This window comes from Emys orbicularis, chromosome 3, assembly GCF_028017835.1.
Source record: "Emys orbicularis isolate rEmyOrb1 chromosome 3, rEmyOrb1.hap1, whole genome shotgun sequence".
Lineage (NCBI taxonomy): Eukaryota > Metazoa > Chordata > Testudines > Emydidae > Emys > Emys orbicularis.
Window position 1 is genome coordinate 97045560 of NC_088685.1, and position 19511 is coordinate 97065070.

Here is a 19511-nt window from a genome sequence, read left to right on the forward strand (position 1 = left end):
TATTCACATGTGTAAATTACTCTCATACATTAGTGGCTGTTAAGATTGGGACCTCAAATAGAAGCAAACCACAGCATTTGTCCATTTATTGTTTGCTACTGTATAAAGGCTCTTTCAGTTCATTGAAAGCTTAGTGCTGCTGGTATCTGCATCTCCATTGCTATGAGAATAATAGCCCATTTCACCTAGCTTCTCTCAATCTGATCCTAATCAGGCAGTTTCTCACTTGCAAAATTGTTTTGCAGATGTTTAAAGCTGGATGACTTCCAGATGACTGAAGCTAAATCCCAGTCAAATGGGAGGATTTTATACATTACTTAGCAGTAAAACCTTATCTAACCAAAACCCAACTGAATTCTCTAGGAGGGTCTTTGATACCCGTTTTATACATCTACAAGAAATTTGGGAACTTGCTTGGATTTTCTTTGATAAACACATTTAAAATGTGGTTAAAATAGCTTGTTTTATCCTCTAAGAAGTGTTGCAAGGATTAAATCCTGCTGAGTCCCCCATAGATTTGGAAACTGGTTTTCATGCTTATTGCATCCAAACTGGATTACTATAATTCTTTGTTTGTAGCCTTCCAGCATCAGTGTTGCTGGAATTGCAATTTGGTCCAAAACGCAAGAACAAGAATTATCGCTTTTACCCATAGGAATCAACAGCTTTACCTAAGTCTGAATTCTCTTTGGCTTACAATTTCTGCTCCCATTGATTTGAAAATTGTGCTTGTGTCTTTTAAGGTAATTAATAGCTCATGCCTGAACTATATGACAAAACTTCCATGATGATACTTTTAAGTTGATGAAAAATCTTTTGCTCTCTGAAATCAACCCGATGCTGGACTTTTACAAGTTCCTCAAAATCTTTTCTTTGGTCATAAAATGCTGTACCTGAAAGTGTTGAAGTAATTTCAACTGTGTCAAAAATTTTAGACAAGCTTTTGAGAATAGATAAAACCTTATTTCTTATCTGAACTAATACTAAGCTCTGTAATAGTGATTTTTCAGTATACGAATGAAGTGTATGATATGATTTGCAGTAGTGATTTGAGCATATTTGTTTAGATTTTATGGTTGGTGTTACTATTTATTGCTGTAATGCACACAAAAGGTACTAATTGACTTGTCTGTGCAGGTTGCTAAACTACTTCCTACTTCAGTTGTTTGTCTAGTTCAGGGGTCGGCAACCTCTGAGGCTTTTATATATTATCAAACATGACAGAAATTCTAAGTTTTCACATCCTGTACCTTGTCATTATCAATGAATTGGATATCTCATAAATAAATAAATCTTTACACCAGATAATTACCCTTATTTGTACAGTGATTTCAAATTATATTCAGTATATTGTTGTCATCACATGTAATTGAATTAAATACACAATTGGTAAACAAATCCATTAAATAGGTTAAAATATGACTGGTACAACTACTTGATAGCAAAAGGACTGACGACAGGCCTTGTTATTAGCATTGTTATTAAAACTAGACCAGGGGTCGGCAACCTCTGGCATGCGGCTCGCCAGGGTAAGCACCCTGGCGGGCCGGGCCAGTTTGTTTACCTGCCGCGTTGGCAGGTTCGGCCGATCGCAGCTCCCACTGGCCGCGGTTCACCGTCCCAGGCCAATGGGGACTGCGGGAAGCCGCGGCCAGCACATCCCTCGCCCGCGCCGCTTCCCGCAGCCCCCATTGGCCAGAAGCGGCGAACCGTGGCCAGTGGGAGCCGCAATTGGCCAAACCTGCCGACGCGGCAGGTAAACAAACTGGCCCGGCCCGCCAGGGTGCTTACTCTGGCGAGCCGCATGCCAGAGGTTGCCGACCCCTGGTCTAGTTTTAATAACAATGCTAATAACAAGGCCTGTCGTCAGTCCTTTTGCTATCAAGTAGTTGTACCAGTCATATTTTAACCTATTTAATGGATTTGTTTACCAATTGTGTATTTAATTCAATTACATGTGATGACAACAATATACTGAATATAATTTGAAATCACTGTACAAATAAGGGTAATTATCTGGTGTAAAGATTTATTTATTTATGAGATATCCAATTCATTGATAATGACAAGGTACAGGATGTGAAAACTTAGAATTTCTGTCATGTTTGATAATATATAAAAGCCTCACACTAGTTTAAATGCTCATAAAACATATCCTAGTTTGAATAAAACATATGTACATGTCAGAAAGTACTGTACTTTGACTTCAGAGTTTGCATATTGCCTAAGGATCTCCAGACTGCTAGTTGTCTTTGAAGGGAACTTTAACTTCAGTTGCTACTACACACTTCTATTGCTTCTGAAGACTAAAAGAAAATATATCAAATAAACTCTTTTCATATAGCAGATTAGACATACACCTTGTCTCCCAACACTAACACCAGAATCCGTTCAACTCAGGATTCTTTATGGATCACCTTGGTATTTGAAAGCCCTGATTTTCCTCACACTTACTCAAGTGTGAGTCAGGATAAACTCTGGTATGTATCAATGATTTACACTGATATAAAGCTGCTGGGAGAGAAAACTCAGACCCTCCATTTCCCTTACATGCCAATTTATAGATATTTAAAATGTAAATATGCAGTTAACAGTCTACAGTATAAAACCTTCTCTGCTTAAATGATTTGCCTTTCCTACCACCCAGTAATAATAAACAGGTTCAGCTCAAGTATAAAGCTAAAACCTCAACTGAATGTAGAAAGAGGTATTTTCATCCAAAATGAACTGTGGGCAAAAAATAGTTATATTACAGTAAAATACACTTAATTTCCCTACTAAATAGTATGTCTGCTTAATTGGGATACTTGCCAGAAATTGAAAATAGAGTAAAAATAATCCTACAAAGTGCTACGCAACTTCAACTACCACAGGCTTGGCTCACACTGGAACAACTATAGATATATGTATAGCCTTGACTCTACAAACATAGTTAAATGACTCTAGGGGACTTAGACTTCCATTGACTTCACTTGGATTGAGTCGGGTTCTAATTGTACAAAGTTTGCTTGAATGTCATGTCATGTATTAGCCACATTGTAGTGAATCAGAGTGGCATCCCTCCAAGCCTGAGACAGAGGGACCACTACACTCTTTTTGGTGGGTGGAGCCAAGCTGACCCCCCTCCCCTGCACCAGAAGCAGAGGGGAGGGACAGGAAGTATAAGAGGCAGGCCCTTCAGCTCAGTTGGGCCGGAGCTAGCAAAGGAGGCACATGTCTCTAGCCCACTGCAGAACTCTGGATCAGACCCTGAGCCATGCAGTGCCCTGCCCCTGGAGGAGACTGAGACTGAGAGGAACTGCTGGAGCTGCTGTCCACCACTTACCCTGAGGACCAGCAGATTATGGAGCCACACCAATGGACTGGAGTAGGAAATAGCCCAGGGGAACCAGGCATTAGTCAGGTTGTGCTATCACCTTACCAGACAATGTGTTTTGGCAGGATCCTCATTGACCCATAGGCGGGATCCCCTAGCACTGTTAGCACCCTGGGCTGGGACCCAGTGAAGTAGGGTGAGTCCAGGTCCTCCTATTGCCAACCCCAACCCTCGGGTGGCAGCCTATTTACCCTAGGTCAAAAGGCTTAGTTTGTGGCTTGCCCCCTGCCAGAAGACTGCAAGCACATAGTCTGTGTGTGCTGTCTGCCTTAGCCAGGAGGCTAGGCTACAGACTACTTAATTGCTTATTGCTCTGCCCTGCCCACAGGGTTAGAGCCACTGACTGTGTTTACTGCCTGCCTTAGCCAGGAGGCTTGAGCCCAAAGATTGCTTATTGCTGTGCCCCGCCCAGGAGGTCATAGCCCAGACTGTGATTACTGTCTGCCCTAGCCAGGAGGCTTGTGCCCGAAACCGCTAATTAACTTCTATTTATTGCCTGACACAGCGAGTCAGACAATGGACAAGCCTGATATGGAGGGACCAATACACACGTGTTTTTGCATAATACTTTAAAGTTATCCGCTGATCATAAAGTTCTTCCTATATGGACTTTCTTGTTCAACTTCATGTTTTCCATGTCTGCAGTGGCTGATATGGACATTGATCTTACCTTAGTATTAAAATGCTTTAAAATGCTGCTAATGATATGTACAAAGCTTCTTTTTTGAAGCCATTCATGAAGCAAAAGTGAAGATTTCCCAGCATATCAGAGCCTCCTGAGAATCTGTTGATTGGGACAATATCTTAAACTGACAAATCTGCTTTGACCGGATGCTACTGTAATTAACTTTACTCATTATAGTCGGCTAGATTTAGATGTTAGCAAGCAAGTGGCGTTAGCGCTTGCTGGCGGTCAGCGATTGCCCATGCTTTGTTATCTTAGTTAAGCAGGCCACACACAGACACACACATTTATTTAGAATACTGCAGGCAAATGTCTTTACCAGGTGGTAAACAGGGATCATCACAATGTTGTGAATAGGTGGCTATAGGGGATGACAACAAGATAAACCAAGGAATGGTCAATAAAAAAAAAAGGGAAGAAACATTATTAGCAATAATGAACATTATAGGATGGCACTTGACTAAATAAAGCAGCTATGGTGTGAAGTGAGGATTGATTTCATCCCTGCGTTATGAAGTAGAAACTGGATTTCAGTAAACAGAAAAAAAATACACTGTAAGGTAATACAGCAAGAACCAACCAGTGTAAAGCTACAATTAAATAATGCTGTACAGAATTATTCACAAAGGTTACAAAAATGTAAACATTCTTTTGCTCAAAAGAAACAATTACTTTTGATTAATCCTACTGAATTATTCTTCGTTCCCTCACCATCAAAAGACCAAAAAAATTATATCACTGATGATACCTTGTGCAGTTGTTACCAGTGTGACTTATCATTATTTGTTTAAAATTAGAAAGTTCATAAGCATCATCAAGGGCCTGAAATTTGGTTGGCATTTCATATTAATCTGAAACACTTAAGCATGCAAGACTCGCTTCTCTTCTTAGAGCCTTCTCTATTAATCCAAGTCAGTTTCTGAAATTTCATGTTTTCAACTTCATGAGGTCTGTCACAATTTATCATATTGTACACCAGACCCACTGAGATTATAGCAATACTAGCTAGCACCACAGTACTTCATGGTCTTGTCATTGTTTCCAATATAAACTCCATTTTACAGGGGCTTATAACTCAGCTGTAAAATTTGCTGCAGGGTGAAACATGGCAAATAACACATCAGCTGGGCAGCCCTTTTTTAAACCTGAATTTGGTTTAAATCCGTTTGACTGATTTAAGATTTATAGAAGGGGGGGTGTATTTTTGTGGATTTAGGGGACATTTGTTGAGTTCCAATATAACTCAAAACTGTTTCAGTTTAGAACTTGGATATTTGTAGGCTGTTCATTCATGATGTGGACTGGTGACATTGGGTACAGTAAAAATGGTCTTTCAATAGGCCATGATACTGAGATTTAAAGTTACTACACACAAATAAGGCCAAACCCTACTGTTCTAACTCAATCCTCACTCAGGAAAATTTGTCCAAGGCCTTCTCTACATGGCAAAGTTTTTTTTTTTTTTTTTTTTTTTTAAACAGTTTTTCCAGTGTAGTTATAACAGTGTAACTCCCTGTGTGAACCCTCTTATTGCAGTATAAATGTGACTTTTTCCAGTTTCCTATGTTACTTGGGAAGAGGTTTAATCTAAACCAAAAAAAAAAAAGTCATTTCTACCAGAATAAGAGTGTGTACAAGCAGTGTTATATCAGTATAACTATAAATTCACATCTTAGTTTATACAAGTAAAACCTTCTCATGTAGACAAGCCCAATGCAATGATTGCAGGCTTTGCCCCCAAAGGAAGCCCATTCCATGCACATAAAAATGCACAATTTGACAATCATACTTACCAAAGAAAAATACTCATTTTATTTACTGCTGAATTCAACATATCTTGATATTAAAGGACACTTTATGGAAAGCAGCTCCTACATGTTGTCCTGTTATAAGCACATGCAAACTGAGGATTCCACAATTCTTAGTCTTTCGGCAATTTTTGTTGTTTTTTTGCGGAATATATGCTTTGGTTAGAAAAAGCTAGATTTGTTTCTTTTTTTCTCCCCTCATTGCCTCATCCACTGTCTTGATTAAGCCAAGCCTGCAGAAAACTGTCTATGGCTAAACAGCAGCACCAGAGGCGATTGTGAACTAATTTAGGAAGTTAACTGCAAAGTGGTTAGAGTCAGCAGCTGACAGCTGCTATCCTATAGCAGCACAGCCAGGATTCAGCTGTTTTGCCATTGTACCGTGGGAAGCACAAAAGAGTCCCCTCTATGACTGGCTGGGACGCTGGGTGTTTCCCATGGTTCCCCGACATTCTGATGCCCTTTCCTGGCTCCACCCACAGCCCACTCTTCACCCATGCCAGTCACACAGACACAGGAGGACTGGAGAGAATGAACCTGTGCTACAGTAGCTGTAGTTTTCTTAAGAGCCTCTTCATGCATTTGTACCAGAAAAGAATGAATAATTCACTGTGAATAATTTATTAAACAAATATAGGCTATTTTTCTGGTCATGAAACAACCAAAAGAAGATTGAAACCTCTTCACATTTTTTGCTTCTTGAAATTACTCAGATTATTTTGTGAGGTTTTTTTTTTCCAGTTATTTGTTTTCTTTATGGATGGCTGAATCACTACCAATTCACTGTGAATATGACACTCAGGAGTTGAAATCAGAGCTGTGTTGGTTAGCCGTGATTGGTCACATACATTGTTATTGTTATTATTAGGAATGTTGAAAATATTCAAACATGTTGTAAGTAGTCCATTTATAAATTTGGATCCTTGGCCAATTCATCTTTGTGAAGGTTAAAACAAACTTAAATTATCTGGTCAACTGGACCAATAAAAACCATAACCAATTATTTTGTTTCATAATGTGTAATACACATTAATGACTTGTAAAGCAAGTCAGCAAACTGCACTTAAAAAGACTGCAAAAATCAAGCAGGACAATGCTGCAAGGCTCAGATCAAACCAAAAATGAATAATCTTTTTTACATTTTTGAAGATACAAGTATGAAAGGCGATTCCTAATACAGTATGCTATTCACTTATTCATATCATAGTCACACACTACATAATGCATGAAATTTGCAGTGTCTTATCTCAGACTCTTGTAGCACGTCAGCTTCATATTGCATTAGAAATTTTTCAGTCATGTTTATAACTGTACGATAAAATGTAATAGGAATACAAGCTTTCTTTTTTTTCCCCTTCACATGAATCAGTGTAAGAAATGAATCAGAAAGACTGAAAAAATTGAATTCCATACCTTTGGAAAGAAGTACTTGGAAGAAAGAATTCACCATTGATCTAAATTCTTGGGTCATCACGGGATTCTCAAATCACATAGCCAAACATAGCTGACTAGAAGGTGGCTCTTATTTTCCAGCCCCTCCGCAAGCCCACTGGTACACATGCACTAAAAGGGTAAGCAATTCCATTCATACATATTGCAATATTGGCCCCCATTAAGGCTATGTCTACACTACGAACGAAGGGTGTGATTCCTCTGTTTGTGTACACTTTTGTACTAGCTCTCATTCAGCTAGCGCAAATATCAATAGCAGTGTAGCCTCAGGAGCATGGGTAGCCAGGCTCACCGGTTTCAGGTGGGTTTATACTCGGCACAGCTAAGCTGTGCCTTTGCTGCAGCTACCCAAGATACCGTGGTGACACTATTTATACTCATGCTAGCTCTCATTCAGCTAGCGCAGGTATGTGTACACAAGCAGGGGACCCATACCCTTACCTCGTAATGTAGATGTAGCCTAAAATAGTTTTCATCCAAACCACCGGGTTCAGACTTTGTAGAATTTACAACAAAATTGGTCTTTCTGGATAGATATACAATTACAATATACACATATATATACACACACCCCTGATCCTCTCCATGCGATATGTGTTGGACTTATGTAATGAGTTTCAAAAAAGCAAAAACTTGCTAGTTTGTTCCTGAAATCAAGGATCCGAGACCATGTTAACCATGAACAGAGATCTATGGGTGGGCACTCTCTCTGGAGAGTTGCAACAAAGATTTTGTTAGAAAAGTGAATGAAAACAATGTTATTAAAATGAATGCACTGACATTTTCAGAATCTCACTGTTATTTTTCTTCCAGGTACTAAAAAATATCATGAAAGCAAAATTCAAGTTAATCTTTCAAATAAGAAGTCATATTAGTTCAAATTTAAACTGCCTGCTACTCCTTTGAGGCTAGATTCTCTTATGCTTCTGTTAGTCCCATTAAAGCAAATATATCATCCCACTGAAACTAACAGAACTGCTCATAATGTACTACACAATGGGTGAAATCCTGGCCTCATTAAAATCAACAATAAAACTCCCATTGACTTCAATGGGGCCAGTTTTTTCACTCAGTGATGTTTAATGGTGGGAGAATCTGGCCCTTAATGATTTTTGTGCTTCTACTGAGACCTCTGGACGAGAGACTCATAAAGACATTATAAGGGCTTTGATAGGGCTTTTGCTTCAAAGAGATAGTTTAAACCATCTTTTGGGATACATGCTGTATATTTGTAAGCTGTGCACAACTCCCAAAGGCAATCTTCAAGTGGATAAGGAAATAAATTGGAGGGAAAAATCTATAAAACACAAAAGGTACTAAGGAAAAGAGACAGGCAATAGTAGAATTAACTCAATTTTCTACTCGACATTTCATATGTAAGAGGTAGCAAATTAATGTAGGTCATGTTTGCAAAGGTAAAGCAACAATACTGAAAATAACAATTCCCATTTTATACCCATGCCTGGATGCTTCAGGCAGAGCCTCAAACTAAAGGGAAAATATCAGTGATTTTCACTTATTCTGAACACAAGCACTATAGTGCGTGTTCCTTAAGAAGTCTGTCAATGGTGCCAAATTATGAGCCATATCACAGTAAATAATCCCACTGAAGTCAAGGGGCCAGATCCTCAGTGGGGTAAGTCATTTCAGCTCTGTTAAGGCAAGCAGGCTGGACTATGTGACACCCTTTTTACTATTACGCACAGAACTCAGATCAAGCAGCATGATTCACTTAGAAAACCAGGCTAAATAGGAGTCTAGTAGTTGAAAGCCCCAGCTCCTGCTAAGGAGAAATATGTACTCATTGTTACATTTGTGTAAATAAAGAAACCTGGTTAATAAATCCATGAGAAGAAGCAAAGGAAGGAGAGGATTCCTCTTCCTAATAGTGCACCATCTGACATCCAGTTTAAAAACTTGTGTTGCTAATGAGACACCAAGTCTCTTCTGGGGAAAGAAAATGACTCATCAACTGGAAACACTAAGGTACCATTTTTCACAGAATTGCACAAAATATACGCAGTCACCTTTCAAATAAAATTTTACATTATTTTATTCCAACTGCCTGAAAATGTCATTTTCCATTAATCCATTGGGAGCAGCTCACTTAACCAGTGCAGCAGGAGTGTCAGATTTCCATCTGACTGTTTCAGCTTCCAGTATGAACACAGTTATCCATGTCTCAATGTTTCTTCAACCAATCTCCCTCCCTGCCCTCACCCACTCCACCCCCAGTAGGCACAAGCTGACAGCTAAATCCTTCAGTTCAGTCCTTCGACCTTACTCGAGAGCCTTGCCTGAGACATGCCCAAGGACTGCAGGATCGGGACTGCTAACTGCTAACAACTAGGTATATTTGATTGATGGTTTATGCAAAAGAAAATAAAACATTTTAAAATACTGCTTTATGGAAAATACTGGTTTATAGGTTTAGATTAAATTAAATATAGAGACAATCAAATTGTTATGTATCCTTTAGAGAAATCACTCAAAAAAGGTAACAATACTTGTTGGGACTGAGGTTGCCATTGTTTCCATCTGGAAACCAAGGAGGCCAGATCACAGTCAAGGGATTCCAAAGAGCAAATTACAGTTTCTCTACATTCTAAGCTTATTTGCCATCCATTAATCCAACATTGGAAGGTTTGTGTCAGGCTCAATCTATGGCACAAAACCTTTAGGTCAGTACATCAATATTGATATTTAGCAGGGCAACATCTATATATCTGTCAGTAAACCAATAAGCTCTGGGAAGTTAACGTTGAATCCTAACTCAATTTGTTCTGAATAAAAAGGCTCAAGTTTGAATTTTAACTCCTAGTTAAAGAGAGATGTTGTAACATTAGAACTGGAGTTATCACTGAAGAAAAATAATTCTTTCACCTTTATTGTTTTTTCTTTATTTACTCTTATGTTTCCCAACCACACCAGTGTATTTACCCCTAAATGGCTTATTTCTGTAGTAGCTTACTTATCCCGGGGACTCTTTAGAACATAAAAAAATTGTACTTTGTTAACAACATATTACAGGAGTTGTCTGTATAACTTTAATGCATTAAATTGCTAAGCTCAAACCATAAACAGCAGGAAGTAATGAGTTCAGTAATTCAATATCTCTTCTAGACTTCACTTCCTCTTCTCAACCTCAATTACCATTCTTCCCTCAGAGGTCATGTATCCCCACCCTCATCTTGTACAACCAGCTGGTACTCTTGAGCTTGGACCATATTTACTGCTTATTGGCCAGATCCTGAACTGGTGTAAATCAATGTTGCTACATAGAAAACCATGTAGCTACTCCAATTTATGCCAACCAAGGATCTGGTTCTATATGTTAAAGTATTACAGTTTACATGGCTTGCATAAATTATACTTCATATGTGTGTTTTTTATTGGTGTCCATAAGTGTCAGATTGCATGTGATTGCTATATTATGTTTTCTGTAATATTTAGGAAAATGTATGTGAATGAATGATCTGTTAGTGATTGTTCTATGTTTAGTAGTAATCTTTATGTAGACATTCGCGGAACTGTAATCTGAATGTGTTGCATTTATGCTCAGAGTTAAGGCTACACACTGTTTCATAGTTCAGATATATCCATGCTCATCCTGAAGAACCAGAGAGGTCTGGGTCCTGCTTTAAATGCAAATATCAATGCAGATTTAACACTAGCATCGCTACCGAAGCCTCCATAAAAACAAGGTTTACAAATGCCCATATGATGAGCACTTTAGCATAAATTAGATGGCTAATAGAATGACAAGACTTCTAAAGAGTACAATTATTTTTTAAAATTTAAAAATGCAAAGCTGTATGAATATAAACTGATATATTCTAGTATTTCTTGCATGATCAGGACTTTCTCTTTTCACCTGACTGGTTCAAAGAAGCTGGGGTGCATCCAAGTGTATATAATATACAATGTACATAAAATATAACAACACATTTTGGTCATAAATATATGAGACGTTAAACAGAATTTGAGGGGCCTTACCTGCAAAGGTTTTGTAATCCACCAGGTCAAACATTATAATAGCTACTGCTGACCAGGTAACAATCAGAGCAACAACAAGAAGCCATGCTGCTGGCGAGCTGAATGTTGTCATTATGTCCTCTGTAACTGACTTCTTTCCCACTTTCACTGGTGGCGTGAGAACTGATCCATTGTTGTTGTCCATCACTGTGGTGGTGGTTGACATATGTCCTAGTCAAACATTAAAAAAAAAAGAGAGCAAATACATATATTAAGCTAGGTACCTATCAGTCTAAGATAAAGAACATATATGTAGCGTCTGGTCTGTTACAGTCGTTATAGCTGTCAAGTTTTCTAACAACATAGGCCCTGATTCAGGAATGCACCTCTATTCAGAACAGTACTTAAACATGTACTTTAGTTTGCTTACATGCTAACCTGAACAGGGATGGAGTTAAATACATTGAATCCAAAAATAGGGCTTGTTTACACAAACATTTAGTTCGCAACAAGCTGAGGGGGTGAATCCAACCTGCACTAGCCTGCCAGACTGTTTGTGTGGATCCTGATGAGCTCATCCTCTTTGAAACAGGACAACATCAAAGCACATTAACTGTTAATGCACATTAGCAGGGCCCACAGGGACAGCTGGTCCATGGCAGGATAGTGCAGGGTAGATTCACACCCAAGCATGCCTCAACCGATTGTTTAAACAAGCCCCTATATTGCTTTCCTTTTTATAATTAATCACTTAAACATATTCTTAAATCCATACTTATTCAGTACAATATTTAAGCAAGTGGTTAACACTGACTTCAATGGGACTTAAGTCTGTTCTTTCATTTAAGCACTTGCTTTTAACTGGATAAAAATGCCTTCCTGAACTGAGGCCACAATCAAAATAAGTTAGGAGAAAACATATAATAACCACAGAAAAAAAACAATGTATAGCTTCATTGCTCACCACAGGCCACTTGCTGTGACTAGCTACACACCTAAAACAGTGGCTGATGGAAGCATAAAATATTATAATAACCCTCTAAAAGACTGACTTGTTATGGACTGTGATGGGGTGTCTGTCCCACACTGGTGGAGAAAGGGTTAAAAGCAGCCCTGGGGAGACTGTGCAGCAATCAGAGAGGGGCTGCAATGAGCAGCCAATCAGGGCAGAGCAGGCCCATATATAAAGAGAGCTGCGGGGAAAAGAAGGTAGTGCCCTCTTGGGAGCCCAGGGAGAAAGGACTGGGTCCCTGAAGGGCTGAGGGAACCACCAGTACCCTGGATAGAGCAGTGCTGGGCTGGGTCAGGGGAGTGAGAGGGAGCTCCAGCCTGACTGGCTGAAAGACTGAAGCCCTGATACAGGGGTGGAGAAGGTGCTAGGGCTACGGGGAAGTGGCCCAGGGAAAATAGATGGCAGTGGTTGAAGGAGATGCAACACGTGGCTACCGCCTAGAGGGTCCCTGTGTTGGGACCTGGAGTAGTGGGCAGGCCTGGGTTTCCCCCATCCCTCACCCGCACTTGCCACTGAGGGGAGTGGCCAGTGAAGGGCTGCAGTTTGCCATTGAGGGGAGTGGCTAGAACTTTGGGCTGCAGTCGGCCACGGAGGCGAGTGGCTGGACAGAGGACTACTGTTCCCCTGGAAAGGGGGGAGAACAGAATGGGGCATGGCTGGAGGGCTGTGTCTTGAAGAGGATGCCACGATCTTTGAGACAATGTGGATCCAGAACAGAAGTGACAGCAGTCAGACACCACTGGAGGAGGGCTCCCTGTGAAAAGACTGAACTAATTCCCAGAACGACCAGCAGGAGGCACCACAGTGGTGAGTCCCACCCTGTTACATGGACACTGTGCCAGATCCACAGTAAAACAGCCTACATCCATGGAGCTATGTCAGTTTACACCAGCTGAGTATTAGCTTTGAATTCTGCTGTCAAGGACACATGACAATGAGTGTGTTTATACTCTATTCCATCTCACCAGTCAATAGCAGTAGAAATGTTCTATAGCTGTGCCATGTCTTTTCTATACAATGTCATTACAATTTGTGAAGAGTCATATTTTTGTAAACAAATTTGTTTTGAGCATTTTCACTTTCATGAGATGGCCTACTAAAAGCCAGTCTTTTCTCCCAAGAGTTGCAGTGTCAAATGGGCTTAACACTGAAAGCTAAAGACTCTTTAGTAGAAAACAGAGAGCAAGATGAACGCCTATGTCAATTCCCATTCAGCAGATATCACCTGTTTACTGGTGAATAACTGCATTTTTAAATACAAACTATTTAACTTACTTCCCTGTGGCTGTTAAAGAACATCTTACACTGCACACAGCTCAAAACAGCTTTTAGAAGCTTACAGTTTCATTATATCATGTTTCAAATTGCTGAAATTTAAAACTTGAAAATTTCTGAGAAATTCTTGAACTCAAACAAGTAATAAATGCAATAATTGCTTTCATTTGATATCCAGATATGAAGCTGCAAAAAATCAAATAATTCACTCCTCCCTCGTCAGCAAGAGTCAAATGGCACTGTTACACACTGAGCTCGCTCTTTTGGGAGACACTAGGCTGCAGTATTGGAACTAACCCTTGCATCCCACATACTTTTAATCCTACGGGGACTCAGTTTGTATCCAGACACTGTTTCAAAGTCGAGCCTTTCTGACACATTCCTGAGGTACCGTCCTCCTGTCTAGCATCACTTTCTTGGGAAGTGGGACCCTATGTTCTCCCCTATACTGAAGTCCACCAGAGCTCCACCCTTGTGGGAACTTTGGTTTATTGTTTAACCACTCAAGAAACTCGTGACAGTTAAACCAGGGGAACACACAGACTTTGCCAAGGAACCTCTACACCAGACACTACTCAGACCAAGAGTTACAGATCTAGGCAAAAATAACAAACAGCTGCATGGAAAACCCCTCCCTTCAGTGTCTTCACTGCTCCAAGATCCTTTTGGGTTTTGATTAGTGACCTTTCGGGGTCCCAGGACCCCACCTGCACTCCACTCTTCCTATTGTAAGCTGATGGATGGCTGGTGAGAGAATCCCGGCTCAAGAAAATCTGGGACTTAAATAGATTCTGGCCTTCTCTGTCAGGTGCCCCCTGCCAGAGCAGCTTCAACCCTCTCCCCCTCACCCCATCAGATCAGTTGCTCGGCTCCTGCTCTCCCACCCAGCCATGTTCCCAACTGGGAAAACTAGTTTTCCTGGACTACAGCCAGCCTGTTCTAGGGTGTACTCATTTGAACGATGGACCATCAAGCCTGAGGCATGTTGATGGTTTTGCCATTGTTAGCTCCTCTGCTAGGTGTCAGGATTTCATCTAACACCTCCTAGGTGTCCAGCTCAAGATGGAGGCCACAGTGCAAAAGTGAAGGGCACAAGACAGTTCAGAAAAGTGTTTCAGATTGATATAGATGTACACAGATGTATACTAATCTGTACCTGTGACATCATGTTTGAGGTAACTTCTCTAGCAGCTAAACTGATGCATTATTTATAGTGGTCACCAAAAAAAAAAAAAAAAAAAATCTAAACACATGTTACATATTTACATAGTTTGGTTAAATTCATCCTGATCCAATTCTTATTAAAGGCTCCCCATTGAGTTCAGGGGGGCATTGGATCAGGCCTTGTATGAGTCTGAATTTCCAAAGAATCCCTTTTATTGCTAAAAGAATTAAAGAGCAATATGAGTGTGAACTTGTACTCACTCCTTATTTATCACCAAAGCAAGAGCAAGGTGAATTTTATAGCAGAGTGCAGTAGTGCTGCCTCTGTCTGGGTCTTCTCATGCTGATGCTCATGATAGCCACTTCTGATGCTATAAAATTGCTGCCTTTCCGTTTGGGTCACTGAACATTCAGGTAAGAGAGAAAGGGTCATGTGATGAAGCTTTAACTAAACTGAGGCTACGTCCTCACTACGGGGGGGGGGGAGTCGATTTAAGATACGCAAATTCAGCTATGCGAATAGCATAGCTGAATTCGACGTACCCGAGCCGACTTACTGTGAGGACAGCGGCAAATTGACCTCCGCGGCTCCCCCGTCGACGGCGCTTACTCCTACCTGCACTGGTGGAGTACAAGTGTCGATTCGGGGATCGATTGTCGCGTCCCGACGAGACGCGATAATTCGATCCCCGAGAGATCGATTTCTACCCGCCGATTCAGGCGGGTAGTGAAGACGTAGCCAAAGATAAGCAAACTCAGTCTGTTTCTCATATCCAAAATGACAAATATTGATCTGGACCCTCTACCATTAGATACAGGTTACAAGAATCTTGAAGAGAGAGTTTAAGAACCCCAGACGTTAGTGCACACTGTGTGTAGCTCTTATTTCAGAGTCTATCTTGAGATACCTACAGAAATGATAAATACGTAGGCTGTGGTGAACGAGACCCTTTGTTTTGTCCATCAATGTATATCTTTTTAAAATTAGAAAAACGAGATGGAGCACAAACTCTCACAAGCCTGAGACTGATAAAAACTCTTTTGTTCCCTGTATAATGGAAAATCAGTCCAAGAGTGATGTGATAATGAAATCATCATTACATGTCTTGCAATAATTTGTAATGTGAACAAGGTCAGTGTCAGCTTCAGCGGTGATATGATTTACACTCAAACACCATACATTAGAACAGAAACTAATATAATTCACACCCTTGACTGTTCTACATTTTTCATTCATTGTGATTATATATAATTTTCCTTATTTTTGTCCCCTTTTTAGATTGCATTCACTCCAAACATCCCTATACTGATCAAGTGTCTCGTTTCAAGCCCTAGAAACCTGCATTGTTAAATAGTAATGTTGTATAAGCAGCACAAAATTGGCATGTTACATGATTTTTGTAACTTACATGAAATTTGGTTTAATTTATGGATAATGTATTCACTTAATGAACAATGTCTTATCTGTTAAGATGCAAGTTACACACTTTTCTATTTTAAAAACATCACTGCTTCCATTTCCCTGAACATAAATATTGGATCAAACATCACACTGCAGGAGAGAAAAATCAAGTGACAAAGATCAGCTTCCTAAAGTCAAATTCCAAATCAATAGCATTATTTTATGTAACATTCAAATTCATTCATACAAAAATAAACTAACATGTGCATGCAACAGGTCATAAATGACACATTATACATTTTCTTTCCTCTGAGGAGACCAGTAGAGTTTATGATGTAAGGGAGAGAACAGAAAGGTACTATCTTATCTTGATAAGTCTGATTGGCATCATAACATATATCTCAAATGACATACTAATGAAAGACATTTGCACAGTAAAAGCAAAGGCAATTAAAACTACATTGTAATACCAGCCCTGAAAAGATTAAGGAAGCTGAGAAAAAGTGAGTTAGGCCACACATGAGGGGACTAGGCTGGAGAAGCAACCCCTGATTGGAAGATGAAGCTCTGCTGAGCAGGTATGGGCTGGTCTAGTATAAAGCCAGGAAGCTTGCAACAGAAAGTGTGGCAGTGATGAAGTCTGCAGTCATCCTCCGCCTTGGAGAGGGAATTAGAGAATCCAGAGAAAGAGTAGAACGCTGGGAGCCTGGCCCCGAGGGAAGGGTGTACCCAGAAGGGTGGATAAGAAAGGCCATGGGAGATGGAGTAGGAAGTACTCCAAAAAGCACTCAGGGAGATGGAGTAGGAAGTACTCCAGGGAAAAAGCACTCAGGTTTGGGACTGCGCAGACCTTGGCTGTGTGTTGTAAGATCCCGGGGCTGGACCCTGGAAGAGTGGGTGGGCCTGGGTTCCTCAACCAGCTACTGACAACAGGTCCAGTGAGACACTACCCTGGAAGGGGAAACCACATAGTGACCTGGCCAGAGGCCTGAGTCACGGAGAGGAAGCTGCAGCTCCTGGAGTGAGAGGAGCCCTGGAGTAAGAGAGAGAACAATGGGTTAAGATATTGCAAGGAGAGGTTTCTGACCTGGAAAAGAGCTAATCCCCAGAATAGCGCACAATATTATTCTATACATATAGTATATAATTACTATTTAATGCGCTGTTTTACTGGGGAAATTGACCATGTAAAAATAGCACCTTTTAAATTCAATAAATCTACACCTTTTGTATCTGAATCATATCTGTTTACTTTAATGACAAAATAGGTTCCCAAAACTTATCAGTCTAGTGGGCCTTCCAGAGCTAGTACAGCTACAGTTGTTATTACAAAAGGGCCTAATGGTTACATTAAGTCTCACTGGTCATTGTTTCTACCCACTGTAAGAACCCACATAGAAAGCAGAGATGTCATACCTCATCTGGGTTTACCTCACAGCCATGCACTGCAAGCTAAGGTACATGGGTTTCCCAGAAGATTCCAGACACAGGCACTAGTTGTTAGAAGCTTCTTCTTGGATACATGGCTGGCTGGGAGGGGGCGCTTGGGATTTCTGAGTCAGGAAACTGCCTGTGTGGTTTTTGCCCCCGTGGGGGTTCACCTAGAATCCATCCTAGGAATGTGAGAACAGTGCTGCTGGGAATAGTGGCAATAAATCAATTTTCCTACTATATATAGGAAGGTGCCTGAAAGTGGTGAAAATCTCATGGAAGCAAGTGGGGTTGGCTGACAGCTGGAGGACACGATGGAGGACATTGAAGAAGCTTGAGCCTCTCTGGACAAGCCTTGAACTTCCACTAAAAATATCTAATAGCAAGATGATAGGTAACACTATCTAAAATAGTCAAGTACTATATTATCTGTATTGTGTGGGCCCTAAATGAACATTGGGCAAGATGTATTGATTGCTTTAATTCGTATATTATCTTAACACATCTTAAAATGATTAATCTATCCATATTTTAAAGTTAAAGTTATTTGAATATGGTGTATATACTTGAACCTCTTTCTTGCATTAAAAAGCATATATAGCATTCTCTTGACTGGTACTTTGCTTTACAAGCTATCAGTGCAACCTCGCGATTGCAATTTCTTCGGCAATCTGTGCACGTCGCCACCCACAACACAGCTTCTCCACAAAGACTTGTGCTTCTCTCTGACTTCTGCCATAGCCACCTCTACAGCTGCAGTTCTCAAAAGCTTGACAGCTTCTAATTTCCACAAACACTGTCTGCTCAGTTAGGTCAGTTATGGGCCCCAATCAATATTAAGCTTTCCTAGAGTCAGCATAACCAATAACTGGTAGATTTTTCCCCAGTATAGCTGAATCCTTACGTGGTACAAAGCCACCCTCACTCCTGGCCTCCATCTTAGGAGGTTTGGTGAGAGCTTCCTTAGTCCAGGCTGATTTCCCCAACTTGCTGGTATGGCTTTTTGAGGCTGTTGTCAGCTGGAGAAAATTAGAAAGTAGGTACAGCTCACATAGTGATTAAAAATTACATGGGGATAAAAAGACTGGCAGTTGCCAATGCCTTGTCTTCATTAGTGCTCCCACTGATACTACCACCAGTGGAGCTGCACAAGGATGGGAAATCTTAGGGGGAAATACCTAGTATAGACAAGGAACAGGGAAGAGAAATGACTAGTGTATTGAGAGTGCTGACCAGATCTCCTCCCTAGGCTAAAACATTGTGACTTCTTTTCCCTTGTGTGTCAGAGGTGCATATATCACATTTGGATCTCACTACCTATGCTGTACATAGCACATAGGCTGAAAATGAAGGAAAGGGAACAATCTAGGATGGAAAGGCTCAAAGTATATTGGAAATTTCAGGCCTGTTCTGGAACTGTCAAAAAATATAGCAATACTGGGGTGTTCTACTCACAGTTTAACAAAAGCTCCAAGAGAAAAATCCCCCAACACCTGAAATGTTTATTAGCAGAGAAAGTGACATAAAAACAGCTACATAAATATTAAAATAATAGAAAGAGGTGATGGGATTGCTTGTGAGGGAATGGATTACAGACTTATCAGTGACTGACAGTTATAAACATGTAAAATTCATTATGAAGAGACCATTTCTAAATAACAAAAGAAATAGAATCAAGATTATAGAACATGGAAGAAGATGATGCATGAAAATTAAATGAACTGAATACCAAAAGAGCAGTGACAACTGTGTAGTGTATTGTATACTCAATTTCCTATTTTTTTATTATTCCCGCACTGGTTTTATTTTTGATCAATATAAAGTATATAATGGTCTAAAAACTGTATTGTTTATCTTGTCCATTCAGACTCAGAGATAATGTACATTAGTTTTTAAAAACATCACATTGATTTCAATGGGAGTTTGTGGAA

The 19511-nt window shown here is 40.2% G+C and overlaps 1 protein-coding gene across 1 annotated transcript in view; it reads right to left on the bottom strand.

The window, feature by feature from the left end:
• Nucleotides 1–11522, bottom strand: part of TRDN (triadin) — a 261031-nt gene extending 249509 nt beyond the window's left edge. Inside the window, exon 1 of the mRNA XM_065401998.1 lies at nucleotides 11318–11522. Within this exon, the coding sequence (XP_065258070.1) occupies nucleotides 11318–11522 (205 nt within the window). The remainder of the gene's footprint in view (nucleotides 1–11317) is intronic.
• Nucleotides 11523–19511: the final 7989 nt, after the last annotated feature.